The sequence below is a fragment of the Convolutriloba macropyga genome, chromosome 2 (assembly GCF_964194025.1).
Source record: "Convolutriloba macropyga chromosome 2, txConMacr16.3, whole genome shotgun sequence".
Taxonomy (NCBI): Eukaryota; Metazoa; Xenacoelomorpha; order Acoela; family Convolutidae; genus Convolutriloba; species Convolutriloba macropyga.
Genome location: NC_134469.1, coordinates 73,448,941 through 73,465,604, shown reverse-complemented (window position 1 = coordinate 73,465,604; position 16,664 = coordinate 73,448,941). Strand labels below are relative to the sequence as shown.

Sequence of the window (16,664 nt, the reverse complement as noted above, 5' to 3'; positions counted from 1 at the left end):
GAATCTGTCCAGTAACCTATCAGCAAGACTGATAATATTACCATCATCACAGCCTTTCATTGTCTTCAGATATTATCCAGTAACTCAAGTTCAACCCTAGGAAAATTTTTCACAGTCCCAAAGATCGATAAAGTCGGAATACGATAATTTTCAGATCAATTGAAAAAAATTCAAACAATGCGAGATAATAAAATATTGAATATCATTCCATTGACCCTACCAACCACGCAGTAACCTACTATCGAACCCTAGAGGAGGTTCCCTGTCCCCTGGGGTAGATAAACTCTAGAAAGGACAATTTTCGAACAAATTTTTGAAAACCATTCATATGTCACGTAGGGCCGAAAACCCAAAATATGACAATGCTACGTTTTGAGTACCAAAACAGAGCTTACAAAAAGACCATAAAAAGTAATTGTCCTGCAGAAGACCGTTATCAACATTTACAGAACTCAATTTTAGAATGTACTACCAAAAAATTGAAAAATGGCGAAAAACGTGAAAAAAGTTTGGGCTCAAAAACTCCTAAAAATGACCATTTAATCTTGAAGTACAGCTTTCCAGTAGCTTCAACATAAAGCACTTCAGGGTCTACTAAATGCGGCTAAGTGCTTCTAATGAAACTTGATGACGCTGAGCTTTACGTGTTTATCCTGCTTTGAAAGCTCAAAGTCATGAAAAAAGGTGTAAAAAAGACAGAGCACCAATACAATCCAATTCTTGGATTGTAAAAAAGGAGAGCGTCTAAATATTAGCCGTTGAGAGGCTGACGGTGGCTTTTAGAAATATCATTTAAAACTTGTGGAGGATTCTTGGTGTTCATAAGTGAAGACCTAACATTGTACAGCTAAAACAGGTTGAACCAAACAAAAGATGTTAAATTGAACACTTCGTGAACGACAAATACAACAATTAAACTTAAAAATTCAGAAAACCACAAAACTGCTAAAAACAATCCTAATTTGTCTAACTCGATACATAAGACTTATTGCCAACTCAATAATTCTAAATTGAAAAACTAAATTGTAGCTTAACAGAAAACTGTTTCGACATATAATAGACAAACAAAAAACATTGCCGACAACACATTGCCGATGATAAATAAAAGTCCTTAATTAAAGAAAAATCACCAAAACCAATTTTGTACTGCCAAAACAAACCCAATGCCCCAAAATCAAATCTTAACAATTTGATTGACTCCTAATTATCAACCTAAACACAATGACATTTTTCAAAAAAAGTGCAAAATTATTAGATGTTTGTGTTTGAATGGATACTATCAATAGATATACCTTAAAAAACTGCGACTCTAAGGACTGCAAAAAACTGTGATTCAATTAAGAGCCATTCAACTATCGGCAAAAAAAATAGCAAAAACGATATTAAAACTTCGAGGAAACATCTTTTCACATTGATTTTAGGCCTTCCCAGGAACTTCAGGACAATAGCACTTAGAATATAGCCGGCAGATTTCCGGAAATTAGACGCTGTTGACGCGCTTGATGCACACCGGGATTTAAACAGAAAAAGAAAAAGTGATAAACCGACCGAATTTTTTTTTCTGTCTTTCTAGTGTCAAGTGTTCTAATTTGGCGTGCAGTTTCAGTTGGATTCTAAAACCACACTTAATTCAGCTTCTAAAGTGAAGCTAATAAGCTTAATACCAATGTCAGCTAGCAAACACTAATGAACTTTGATAACCTAATTCTCAATGACAGCGAAGTAATTGAGAATTCAAACGTCAGATGTCAATTGTGAAAATCGTGACTTATGTAAAACGAAAAAAGTGATGAGGTAAAGAGAATTTAAAATCGTGAAAAGATAAAGCGAATTTAAAAAAGGAGAGCGCCTAAATAATAGGGCTGAGGGCGGCTATTAAAACTAATACATTTATTCCGTTTGTGAAAAAGCAATAGAAAAAAGCGTGATCACGTTTTACAAAAAAGACAAAGTACCAATACTATTAAAAGACAAAATATCAATAAAAAAATTCTCCTTAACCAACCAGCAACAGATCTAAGATGTTAACTTCTTAGGAATCTAAAGAAAATTAGAACCATAATGATTTTTCCAAGTTTTCTACAATACTTATTAATTCAAAACGTAAAAAAAACCGATCGGCAAAAATTTACTACTAAAAAAACAAGCTGATATATCAGACTCTGAATTCTATTGAGGGTTAAAGCAATAATGATGAAGTTCTTCAGCTTAAAAAGCAACGATATTCAAACTGGATTACGATGTAATAACACAAAAGAAGGTCAGCTGTAAATAGACATACATGCTGGAAAACAACAACCATGACCCCGATTGAGATGAAACAAGCACAGAACATAGCCGTCAAAGTGGAGCAAATGTCACTGTTGACTCGCTTGAGATCAAAAAGTGTCTAAATTGGAGTGCATGATGTGCAGTTTGTTAGATTCTAAATTTAAACTTAATTCAGCTTGTAAACTGGAGGCTATCAGTACTAACGCTAATGCCAGCTAGCGACCACTGCAATGAATCCTGATAACCTGATGCACTAAGACTTAACGACCGCACATCATCGATTTCTCCCGTTTCTTTTGATTTTGCCTTCTTGACCCTAGCCGTATATTTACTACATTGCATAATTCAATGAGTGACAGAATTTTAAACCCATACAATGGAAACAGTGAGTGAGACGGGTCAGTAGTCATACGTGAAAAGTCGTATGTAAAACGAAAAAATGCAATCAATGATAGAACAAATTCGAAAAATGAAAGCGCCTAAATAATAGACATAATACCGGTTTTATATTTTTAATTGTGTGAGAGCGTAATTTGGGCCATGTACGTCACCTACTTATTGTTGAGCTTGTTTAAATTTCAGCTATTATTGAGCTGATTTTTATTTAAACAATGAGGCGCAGGGCCTTACTTAGCAAAAATAAGGTGGAGAGGGGCAAATTTTTGTCGTACGAATAAAAAAATGTGAGTGTAATAATAGCCCGCAGACAAGATGACAGTTGCTAATAAAAAATGAATATCGGCAAATAATACACCTGTTCAAAAAGAAATAGGTCCCATATATGACCCAAATTACGCTCTTACAGCAATTAAAAATATAGCTGGCAGATTGCTTCCACTAGCTGACAAGAGCTTCGTAGATTTGCAGTCTCAAAGAGATGGTATAAAACAGCGAAAAACCTTCTATTAAATGGTGAGATGTTACATTTTGATTAAGAATCTGTTTAACTTATTGCTGCTTCTATTAGCGGCTCTCAAATAACCTTCAATTACCGTGACACGCAATCACTTGACCTGATCTATTTGAATTACGGTAAACAAAAGTCAATTTCAGAGTCAGGGAGTCATTTTTGAGAATGAGGTAAATCACGTGTGACTAATTACTTAATAACGCGAATGAACAAAAACATTAGCTCCGCTAACAGTGACAAATGACGTCGAGCACGCAATTCAGTTGAAAGTGAATGAACGAATGAAAAAAAGCAGATTTGAAGTGATTGTGTCGTCATATGGTCGTCCAAAAAACCTTGACGAAATAAAAACAAAAAACAAATAAAAAGCATGACAAGTCTTGACCTACAGTTCAAAGACCTTTCATTGACTAAACAAAAAACTAGACCTAGAATGGACTATGAATGGATTGGGAAAACAATTTACAAAAAAAAACCGACAAAAACTCGAAAAAACTGTAAATATCAAATAAACTGTAAATACAAAAACTGTAAATCCAAAACATATGAATTTTTGTGCATGCACTGTTTTCTCACTCTACTTCACAATGAGAGCGAATAATTTCACGCAGCAAAACCACTCTATTTCGCTCCACTTCATGTTTCGGCGTGATCAAAATCATCACTCCAACTTGACTTCAAAAACCACGATTATGTGAACGATCTTAAAAAAAGACAGCGCATTGAATTTTTGAACTGTTAAAAACCAAAAGAAAGCCAATAATAGACTCAGCTATCGCTTTGCGGCTATGACATAGAACAAAGCCGATTGACATTCAAAACAAAGCTCTACCAATAGACAAATTGCTCGCAAAAGAACTGTGAGAGATAACTTCGGTTGCTGCTAACTTAACTATAACACGCAGATTGCCGCAAAATAGCCAGTTTTGATTATCATAACCAAATTTAGGATTGAATAGAGAAAAAACAAAAAAAATGATTTTTGTACACAATCGAAGTTTGTACAAGTGCAAAATTTTTGTTGTCAGTTTGGAACTCTTGTTTCGTAGTGAATCGACACAGGGGCCAGCATCAATACCAATTACAATAGACATGGTAACTAAGAAGAATGTTCGAATAACCTAATATAATCTAAAATTGGGCTTCATGGGTTTAGCACGTTTCTATTTCTGATTTTGTTTTTTGATACATTTTGAATTCCTTTGCTGCGCAACTGCTGTCCAAAACAATTTTGAGCAGAAAGAGAGTAAAACTAGTCTAGAGAAGCCAAAAAGTTTTCACGCAAAAATGTTGACCAAGCTGTGAAGTAAGGTAAAGCAAAAAATTATTCGACGCAGTAAAAAATAGGAGCGCTATAATAGCCGGCTGAAAAGCTGAGGCGGCCATTAATCGAAACATAACCGACTTACGCCGGGCGAATTAATCTAAAACGGTTTATTGAAGCTAGCTTTCACTTAATTAAAGGAGCGTGAGGTGAGTGCCGCGGGGGGTCCTGCACCGGGGGGCAAAAGTGGGAGGCGGATCTTTAGCTGCACGGCGCCAATCAATTTCCAAGAACCGCTTCAATTCAATTGAGAGCTATTAGCACTTATTTCTTTAAGAAGTGGTAGTTAAGTTCTTTATGATTCAAAAAAATTTCATACAATTCTACCATAAATCAGCGTTAATAAGAATAACAGATGATGACATCACACCACATAACAGCAGCTGAAGTGCCGCATCAACAAAAGAGTTTAGGATAGGGAGAGATATTTCGAGCGAGAGAAAACTTAACGCGCAAGAGAAGGAAGGAAACCTCAACAGACAGAGACAGAGAATAGGAACATTTTCCAAGAGATTCGACTCTGCAACTTCATAGTTTTTTTAGCCCAAATAGCAATTAAATCATACGAAAAAGACAATGGCAAAACTTAAAAGAAAAATTTCAGGGATTTTGCCATGAAAAAATGTACCATCCCATTGTCTCTGTTCTGTCACGTAACCTATCTACAAGACTTAGAAAGTTTCGTAGGCCAGTATTGATCGTTAAACTTAAATATTCAAAAAATTTTAACAATTGAAATCTTTAACCAAATCTTGCTAAAATTTGTAATATTAGTATCTTCAGAACCATTTCAAAGTCACAAGAGACTATCCAGTTTCCCTATTTCAGCCTTAAATAATTTCACTGGCTCATAACGACCTACAACTTGAAACATACAAATTTTCCGAAAATTGAGAAAAAAAATTAAATTTTATCAAAAAAAATGCTAAAACTAGAGATAACCTAGATCTGAAATTTGATGACCTTTCCATTAACTCTAGAAACTATGCAGCAGCTTTTTATCAAACCTTGGAGGAGTAAAAGGGAGGAAGAGTAAAAAAATAAAAACTTGAAAAATTGCATTTTTTAAAAAAATTGCTTGTCTAGAAAAAAATTCCATTATATCCAGAAACTACGGAGTAACCTATTATTAAACACTGGAGGATGTTCATTGGCTCACGAAGCTGGAGAAGACTACAAAATGACAAACAATTTGAAAAAACAAATAATTTTTAAGAAATTGCTAAAGTTCGTGATGTGAAAATCTTGAGAAACATTTCATTACATCTAAAAACTATACAGTAACCTATTATCAAACCCTAGAGAAGATTCCTTAATTTTTGAGGCTGGAGAAACCTGAAAACTGACAAAAAAACTTCAAAAAACATGAAAAATATTGCAAGTTTTACCAAAAATTGCTAAAAATTGCTATAAGAGAAAGTTGAAAACTATTCCATGACCAAAAAAAATTTTCCAGTAACTTATTATCAAACACTAAAGGAGATTTTCTGGCCCCGTGGCGCAAGTTTTGTCAAAGGAATGCTTAAATTCGTGATGTTAAAATCTTGAAAAACATTCCCTTACATCTATAAACTATGCAGTAACCTATTATTAAACCCTAGTTGAGATTCCTTCAAAAAATTTGAAAGCAAAAATTAGTATAAATTTGCGTGTTCGTGTTTGGAGTACTAAAGCATATAGCTCTTAAAATGGTCAATAAAAGTACTTATGTCTTGCAAAGGACCTTTATGAGCTTTAACCAGCCTCAATTTTAGACTGGTCCAACAAAAGGCTTTAAAAGTTTATTTCTAAAAAATAATTCACAAAAACTAGAAACTGAACCTTAGTTTTCTTCAATACTATATTTAGTTATTCAAAGGAAAGATGTACTATGTTTGATTTATAATATTAAATATGTAACTTTAACCTTGTGGTTATTCGAATTTACATGTTTGAGATTTTAAAAAAAGTCTTATGGGTCAGACGAAAAGTCGGCCAAGCGAAAAATCGCATAAAAAAGACCAACAGGACAAAAACAATTGCTACAAAATTTGTTTGAGAGTAATTAATAACCAACTAAAGTTGGAAGAATTATTATGGAACATGTGGTGGGACCTCAATTATACTGTAGTCTGCTTCATTGGGAAGATGGAGAACAAACTGGTTCCAAATGACTGTAGTTGTTACTATATACGACTGTTAAGATTTACCAAATTCGGCGGATTCATCTGACTCTTAGTAATCTGCCCCCAAATAGATCACCAGCTGAAAGTTGTGAATAAGGGAAGCTCAGATCACGCAAAAAGTCAGGAGCCTAAAAGTCAGTCGATCAATTAAACACGCGAATACAAAAATTGCTTCAAAGTTGATTTGAGATTACAGATCCGAATATAAACCAACTAACTCTAGACGCATTGCTGTCACACAAGACAGAAGAGAAGACGGCTTTGATTTAGCTAGCTTGAGCTTAGGGAGGCCAGCCACACTGTGCAAGAGGGGGAGAATTAGAAAGGGGGTGGGAGCTAAAGTGGGTCTAAACATAGCATAATTCAAACTGCCCTTCAAACTATAAAATTCTGCTTCTTCAGCAGCTTCGGGGCTTAATGCTCACAGGATTTCCCAGTTTTTCCCCGAGATTTCCAGTCTCACAATACGCCAAGGAAAATAGAAATATAGCCGGCAGATTGCCGGAATAGTTGTGAAAGAATAGACTTGCGTGCCGTATGATAGAGATAGAAATAGATAGATATAAGTTGAAAAAGTTATCGACGCTGCTCAAAAAACTATGCAAAAAAATTCAGCGATAAATTAATAAAGCTTGTTAGAAATCATTGCCCAGAAGGCTTTTCATTAGGGACCTTTATTACGCACATGATTACCTTTGACCTTAAACCAATTCAAAACAAACTTAAATTTTTAAGTGCAAAAGTTATTTTATTGATTGAGGTAAGTCACATATGATCAAAAACTAATCAAGCAAAAAACTTTTGCTAGAGAGAGAGAGAGAGAGCGAGCGAGTGAGCGAGCGAGAGAGAGAGAGAGAGAGAGAGAGAGAGAGAGAGAGAGAATTGACGTCACACGCGTAAATGCTGTTAGCGAGGGGAAGAAGTCATTCAGAAAATTTGACTTCAGCTTTGCTGTGTGAACAAATGTAAAACTAAAAAAGAGCGCCAGAAGACGAAACAAAAAAAATAGCAGGACAAGTCCTGACGTACAATTCAAAGACTTGTCATTGACTAAATAAAAACTAGACCTTCTCTTCTGTCTTGGTTTTTCGTTCACAGGCGGCATTTTGACATTTATTTTTTTAAATATTTTTGACATTTATTTTTCAGTGTTTTTTTTAAAATGTTTTTGACTTGATTTTTGTCGACATGGTTTTTAAAACAGATGATGACTGATTTGTAAAAACCACGTCGAAAAAAATCAAGTCAAAAAAATATTAAAAAAACACTGAAAAATAAATGTCAAAACGCCGCGTGTGAACGAAAAACCACTAGCGAGAAAGCGAAATTTGGTTTTTTTAAAAAAACCAGGCCTAGAATGAACTATGAATTGATTGAGAAAATTAGCACAACATCCGAGCCAAAAAATTAGAAAAAAAACAGTAAAAAACAAAGTGAAATTGCCGCTTTTGAACAAAAACCACTAGCGAACAAGCGTTTTTTGTTGAAGCATCGTGTTCTCACTCTACTTTAAAATCACTCTAATTTAAAATCACTGTACTTTAAAATTACACTCTAATTTCAAGCCGCAAAACCACTCGCTTTTTCGCTCCATTTCCTGTTCCGGTGTGACCGAAATCACTACTCAAATTTGACTTCAAAATTCAAAAATGTGGGAACGGATCTTAAAAATATAGCCGGAAGAACTCCGCAAACGATTCGAAGGAAAAAAATAATTCCCCTAACTAACAAAACTTATACTGAATGACCACAATAACTAACAAAATGCTGAAATACTAAATAACACTAATCATTCTAAAACAAGAAAATGAGAAAGAACAAAAAAGTATCTGAACAGAAAAGACAAAAAATGTGATACATGAATCACATTGAAGTGCATTTTTAGTATAACAACTTTTGGCAAAAAACCATGCGATACGTTTAGTTTTATTCAGTTGAAACACTACAAATTTAGAAAACACAAAATTTTCAAGTAGAGAAAACGGAGTTGAAAAAAAAAACAACAAAAAAACCAAAAAATATTCTCTGCAACAATATTTAGCCACAACTTATGGCTCAACTGCCATTATGCTGTATCCAAATCATTTGTTTAAAAAACTTTTAAAAGTACTTCTGCTCAAGCGTCCACCAAATCAAAACATTGTCGATTTATAAAAGTAAAAACGAAGAGAGAAAAAAATTAAAAAGTTAGAAATTTGTAATATCTGTCATTGAAAAGTGCACTAAATAATATCCAACAATAACTCTAGAACAGTTCCAACTCTAGAACAGTTCCTAACTGTAACAGTAAAAAGTAGCAAAAGCACACAATCAGTTTAATTTATAAAAGTAAAAACGAAGACAGAAAAAAATTTAAAAAGTTAAAATTTGTAATATCTGTCATTGAAAAGTGCACTAAATAATATCCAACAACAACTCTAGAACAGTTCCAACTCTAGAACAGTTCCTAACCGTAACAGTAAAAAGTAGCAAAAGCACACAATCAGTATATTCCAGCAAAAATCAGCAAAAAAAACGAAAATTCGCAGAAATCTTCGAAAACAAATTACTCAATTATCATTACCAAAAATACTTAAAACTAAAATCAAAACCATCAACAAGCATCAAAAACAAGGATTTGGATTTTAGCATGCCCAAATGCTATAAAAACTTAGAACACAAAGGGCATTTAAAAACCACTTGAAACCAAATCTTAAGATATGCATTTTTTTATTTCGCGAGAGCACATAGAGCCAAAAAACGTTCATTGGAGCAAATAGAGTATTGAAAATCTTTCACAACAATAGGCAAAAGAATAGGCTAAGAAACTCTTCTAAGATTAGAAAACTGAAAACAGCAAGAAAATTAGGAAAAATAATCAAAAATTTATTGTTTATTGTCATCTTTCTCAACAAAAAGATCGTTTAATACCAATGGAACTACAATCACTTGGTATCTAAAGACATAACTAATATGTACCAAAGCCCATACAAAGAAGCATAACAAAACAAACTGAAAAAAATTGCTAAAATTTGCCAAAAATTCAGCAAAATAGCTGAAAAACCTGCAAAACGGTATAAAATTCATATTAATGGCCAGAAACCTTCAAACCACTATCAAAACAAACCAAACACAATACAATATCATAATCAAACTTCTAAACCAAAAAACTTATAAGTAAAAAAACGGTTTCAAAAAGCCGCACGTGAACACAAAATTTCGCTCGATTACAGAAAATTTTTTTCTTACCTCAACTTCTCGCTCTCGAAAACAGCGGAATGAACAAAAAACCACTCTTTTCGCTCCATTTTTCAATTTTGTTCAGGACCAAAACCACTCCCAAAGTTTTCACTTCCTGCTGCAAAATTCACTCCAACTAAAGTGATTAAAAAGAAAAGGACTCCAATACTCGTCTTCGAGTCATAAAAAAGACAGCGCCCCAATACAATTCAAATTATTCAAAAAAAACCAAGAGCACCGCAATATAGCTCCGCTCAGCTTTCAGCTTCGCAGCTATAAAAAGACCCGCCCGACTACAGCCGTTGCCTCAGACTTCGTACAAAAGCACTTAATAATTGAGCACTTAACCCTTGTATCCGGAAAATTAGACCTGAATTATTGAACGAGCCGCAACAGGTTAAAATAACTCACTTTCAATTGCGAAGCTGATACCAATTCATAAGCGGGAGCAGTAGGAGCACCTCCAACGATAGCCGAGTGGTCAGCTACCAAAACTCCTGGTAAATTCTTTTGCTTAGAACCTTTCTTAATTGGCTTTGGCGACTGAAATGGTTGTGCCATGTTCATTTGTTGGGCCACGCCAACACCAGGCTTCTCAAAAGCAGGAATTACAGCTGGTTTTGTTGCAATAGCCGACGATTCGTTCCGCGCAGGAATTGGAGGCGGAGGTTTTGAGATAGGACTTGGTTCCGCAATGTCTGATGTACTACGCGATGCCGATGACTGGCGACTACCACTGCTCGGTTGGGTTAGTTTAGAAGACGCAGATTCTTTTGCCTTAACTGAATGTCTGAGAGCTAGTCCGGGTGAGATGTTAGACATTGCTTCGGAGGAGCGCATACTGTTATGCAACTGCAGTTCGCGTAGCTTCTTGATTCGATCCTCCAATTCATTGCAGTAATCTACTGGTGCAGTACTCTCACTGGTCGATATTTGTTCCGATGAGAGCGATTGGTCCAATTTAACTGCTCCCAAATCCAGAGAAAAACGACTGCCACCAAGCTGCATGCTTTTCGCTATTGGACTCTTTGCTGATTCATTTGCTGCACATAGAGCTGCATTATTGCTTACATCACAATCGAGAAACTTCAAAGTGTTCAGGTCGATCAGATCTCTTTCTTGATTTTGTGATACACCCCCGAGCAAGTTAATGTTATTAGCTGTACAATAGTTTATATCAGAGGCAGTTGCACTAAAATTAGCTTCTTCTGAATATTGCACGTTTGGCATGGCATCGAATTGCGTATCTACTTGTTCTTGCACGTTGATAGGCACCCAATTTGAAGCACTCGAGTCGTAGTAAGCTTCTTGGACACCCTTACTGCACATGACTTTCGGCTGCCGTTCGCTCTCGATGGTCTTCGATTGCGTATATTTTGCCAGTGATGAATACTCGTGATCCTCTCCATTAGTGTAGAAGGGATTTGTAGAATCCGGTCTTGACTGATTGCTAGAGCATGACTGATTAACATTTGCATTATTGGTCGGTGAAGGTCCCTCGCACTGGTTCGACGGAGTGAGCCTCCCTTCGTCTGAATCGACAACTGAATAGAACTCTGACTGGTCGTCATACAGGCTAAAATCATCCGCATCCACCTCGTTTCCATTTGCAGCAGGCGTTTTATCAACAGAGCCGACTTGAGAGAAGTGAGTGGTGAAGTTGCAGGTCCAGTTATCAACGGTGAGCCCTGGTTCATCACCAAAAGGATTGTTGGATGGCGTACCCACTTCTGATGCAGGTGAGAAGGACGCTTGATGCTCTACCTCTGGAGACCGCACCCCAGTTAGATCAATCAAATCATTCGCTGAAATAGAATAATAAGTTCGAGTGTTGCTCTCTTCAAATGTTTACCATGAAGACAAGAGTTTATTATCGGCTATATGGTTGATTTCAATTGTGCAACGAAATTTCTTCGGGCGCTTTTTGATTTAAGGATGAGATTCAAACTTGGTGCCCACAGCAGGACGTTCAAATGAGTTGTTCCAAAGAAGACCGAATGAAAGCGATGTAACTTACCCAGAAATCAGGCTAAAAAGTCACTCAAAAAGAATTCAAACAGATACGACAAAAATACCATCCGGAAAACAACCACAAGAGCCCAAATGAACGCTACAAATTCAGCCTGTGAGAAAATAATCAATACTACTGATCTTTTTTTAAAAAGTTGGAAATAGATTTGAAAGACAAAATAATGCTTTGTCAGCCAAGGGAAACTGACATAAAGGAAGCAATGACCACTCTGCATTTAGTAAAATTCAAAAGACCTTTTATTTTTGATCAGTAGCCATTGTTGCACTAATGTACCAAAAAAACTACGTACACCTAAAAAATTTTAAAAAGGCAAAAAACATACAAAACATACCCGAATTCAGCTTCTAATTAGCAGCTGTGAATTCGGGTATGTTCGGTCTTCTTTGACTACTTGTCGACTTCAACGACTTTGACAATTAGTGTCGAATTCGTTGAAACGGCTCGATTTCAATTCAAATAAAAAATAACAAATCAACGTCAATAGCGAGCTAATGAGACCCCTCATTAACCAGACGAAATAAAAAAAAACAAAAAGAACAAAACAAAGAAAAATTTTAAAAAATTACTTATACTTTGCGCAGAAAAATAGCGTCTTGGAGCGGAAAACCAGTAGTTTCCTTTTGTGAGGTTTAATAAACTGCGAATGCTTTATTAGAGCACACGTATAACCTATAAAAAGCATCCGTAGATAAAATGAAGAGAAAACAGCAAAAACAGAAGTCAAATTGCCTCATGTAAAAAAATCGCTTTCAAAAACCAAAAATCAGTTCAACCACCTTTTTCTCAAATGACTTTAGAGCAGTTTGACATAATGTAGCGCCTTACAACTACTCGCTTTTTGCTCCTCTTACTACTCCAGCATGAATAAAATCACTGCTCAAATTTGACTTCTCATTGACAAAAGGTAAAAAAAACTGTGAACAGATCTTAAGACAGCACACCAATACAATTGAAATGCATTGAATTGTAAAAAAACATAGCAGGAGAAGTCAGGAAAAACAATCCAAAGCAATGAATGAAAAACTTCCAAACAGACAATTCCAGCCAAACAGACAAAAATGGTTTCACGAATTTAAAAAACTAAAAATAAGAGTCAAAGTGTATTTAAGTTCCGTATGCTGAGAAGCAATGTTTTCGTGCAAATCAGGGATAAAAAAGAGCTGAAAACTAGCAATTACACAAAATGCTTGATATCAAAAAATGGCAGAAACTGCAATCAGAGAACAACAAAAGACAAGAAAAAAAGAAAATAAAGATTACGCCTATTTTGCTGTAAATATCTTCAGAACCAGAATTACACGCAAAATTACCAATAAACGCAACAGCTAGCTCAAAAAAAGTTGAAATGAGCTGAGAAAAGAAAATAAAACATTCCGAAAAAGTAAAAAGACGGCTCTCATTGCCAAATTGTCTAACTCTTCAAGCGTATGTCTTCAAAGTCAATTTTTTGTTGCTAAATTCTACAGAACACTTAAATTGCAGGCCATCAGAAAACAGTCTGTGCCTAAGGGCTGTAGCCTATCTGAAACTCGACAGGAGTCCTTGACCTCCGGAGCCCTCGACAGAAGCATTCGCCGCTCCGCTATCAAGCACTTGCTCTCTCCTGCTACAATCGCTTTTATTTTAGCAACAAACTTTACTTTAAAATGAGAGCAATTGAAATCACTCAAAACCAAAAAAGCGTGAACAGTGATTTGAGAAGACAAAGAACGTCCAACAAAAGCACAAAAATGGTCAAGCAAAAATTTCGCATAAATGAAACATGTACAATAATTGCTCCAACTTTAATCAAGAGCATTTAATAAGGTTTCATCCACGTAAAAACGTTGCCGGTCCCTAGAGATCAAGAACTTTAGAAAGTTAATAATAATTAAAGAATAAAAATTATTTCAAAGTTGCCAGAGATCTTGATATTATTATCTCAAAAACCATTTCATCAACGTTCAAAACTAACAAGAAACCAATATTCGTAAATTAATATATTAAAAACCATTCATCTTAGAACTAGAAACTATGTAGTCACTTAATATCAAACGCTGGTGGAGTTTCACTAGCCCTGAAGATAGAAAAACTCGGAAAATGACAAAAAGTTAACAAAAAATTAATTTGTAATTTATATTAAAAAACCGTCTAAGTTCGTGATGTTATTATTTTCCGAAATCAGTTCTTTCCCACTAAAACTCATTCAATAATCAATCTTCATGCCCTTAAATTTTCATTTGCTCATGAAGGTCAAAATCAAAGATAACCGACTAACATCAGGCGAGTTGCCGGCCGAAGAGTGTGAGGGGGTCAATTGACGAGAAAACCCTCTTCAAAGAGAACTTACTGCCCAGCGGGCGTTACACGTTTATCCCGTGTTTGACGACGAAAAGTTAAACCGACCAGAAGAAAAAATAGTGAACCGAAAAATCGCATAAAAACACGACAAAAAATGCCAAGCTTCGTTTGAGAGCAATTAACAAATTAACAAAATATTTCAAAAAACAGTATTTTTTCATGTTTCAGTCTGCAATACTAAAACATTCAAATCAAAAAATGAACACAAAGAAATTTTGAATTGCAGAAGACCGTTATCAACTTGACAAACTAATGGTCAGACAATAAACATTTGACAACATGAAACTTGGACAGTCAGCCAAGCCCAAGACCCCATATGCGCAAAAATAAACAAATCTAAAACAAAGTGGATTTCTCAAGATTAACACAACAATCTATGAAAAACTTGGCTCTAAGCATCCTGAGTAAGAGTTTAACAATTATCAACCTCAAGGGAGTCAATAACCAAGCAAAAAAGAAGCCAAAAGCAAAAAAAAAATAGGCAAAAATTAGAACAAATTTGAAAGTCACACGCGTCAAAGCTAAAACAAGAAAAAAGACTACTGCCAGAATCCTTAGCCATAGCACACCACAGAAATTCAGTAGTAATAAACTCTATTACCAGTTCTAATGGCTCAACAATTGATAAAAAACGACAAACGAAAATATTCACAAATTCACTTGAACATTTCAAAAACCAACTGTGTCTCAGTCAAAAAAAGTTTCTTAAAAGTTAGAGCCAATATATCAACCGACTACGCCGCACTAGACAGGCAGGAAATGAGAACTCTTGTTTTTGAGACTAGGCGATCAGTCCAGCAGAAAACCAAACACATTGAAGACAAACACCAACTTTTATTTCAAAATAAAAAATACTTCAAAAGTGTCAAAATAAAAAAAAACGATAGCTATGAAATCAAGCAAGTAATTAGATTTAATTCTTTCTCATTAGTATCCGATGTAAGCGGTTGCTTGTGAGACTAAATGATAAGACAACAAAAATACAACCAATTTTTAAAACATCACTCTCGAAAACATTGATGAAACAGTGCAAACAATTTTTGAAAACAAACAGTGCAAAAATAACAGCACGCATTAGCTACCAACTGACCAAATGTTTTTCGATTAACAACAGCCTCATTAGCAACCAAGATCTGTCGTTAAGGAGATTAAGTGATAAGACAGCAATGAGGACGACGAATACTAGACGAATATTAGCGAAGTATACTTTCAGTTTTAACGATTAACATTCATGACAGAAAATGTAATAGCTGTAAACTGAAACAATTCTAAATTAAATAAAGCATCCTTAGCAATCCACTGTCACAGATGAGAAGAAGAGATAAGGTAACAAACTGAACAATAATAATTCGCAACATGAGACCTGTCATTTATTGATAGAACAAAAAGAGGGGCGAAAATCAAACTCACAAAAATTTTAAGACAACGCGTGACAAAGAAAAAAAATTATCCGTTCATGAGCTGAAGCAATCGCAAATGTGCACAATTTGATTACATATGTATCACATTTATTTCACTCAATAAATGAAACACTAAAAACATTGCCGACTACCGTCGGGCGAATTGCTCTCAAACGACTGTCAAGCTTTTTGCTTCGTCGTTAGTTAGGTACAGTTAAAAGGGGTCTAACTTAATTGTCGGCTACCGACGGGGGGAGACGGCTGGGACTATACGCAAAGACGACAAAAAGAACAACAAATGCTGGTAAAACTGAAGTTTCACAAATACTTTAAAAACACTTTGACAAAGTTATTAAAGCTTTAAGCAACCAACTGCTAATATTAAATGACTTCATTTATACTGTCTTAAATGGTGCTGCAAACAACTGCAAACAATAAGCATACCCAAAAGAATGCAGCAAAACAGTCGCCATTGATTCCAATAACACCTATTGGGATTGAGGGAACAGAAGAAACCCGACTACGGTCGTGCGAATTGCTCTAACGACTAATCGTAGCGCCAAACGATTGCTCTAGCGCCAACAGACGAGCGAGCAGCTGGCTTCATAAGTAGCTACCTACGGTTCAGTAAGGCTAGCTTTTGCGTAAGTGAAGGGATCTGGGTGAGCACAGCGGGCGACACGGGGGGAGGGGTCGACCGAATGCATGTCTAGGTTTATCTCGTTTTTGAGGACGAAAAAAGAAAACGGTCAGACAAAAAATGGTGCAAGCAAAAAGTCTCACAAAGAGAGCACAGAACCAATATCATTGCTACAAACTTCTCTTGAGAGGAATTAAACAGAAGTAAAAATGACTCACGTGAAAATCTCAAAACGGAAGGTGTTCAAACACCAATATTTCACTCACTAAAAGCTTTTTTTTAACTCTCTCCCTCAAAATTCTACCAAACACAGAACAATAAAGTAAAAGCTAACCAGGTATTAGCATACAAGACAACCTTTTA

At 35.4% G+C, this 16,664-nt stretch overlaps 1 protein-coding gene across 2 annotated transcripts in view; it reads right to left on the bottom strand.

The window, feature by feature from the left end:
* Window positions 1-16,664, bottom strand: part of LOC142334685 (uncharacterized) — a 69,250-nt gene that overhangs the window by 4,207 nt on the left and 48,379 nt on the right. For both annotated transcript variants that reach the window (XM_075382916.1, XM_075382917.1), the window contains one exon: window positions 10,301-11,694. In XM_075382916.1, coding sequence (XP_075239031.1) covers window positions 10,301-11,694 — 1,394 coding nt within the window. The remainder of the gene's footprint in view (window positions 1-10,300; window positions 11,695-16,664) is intronic.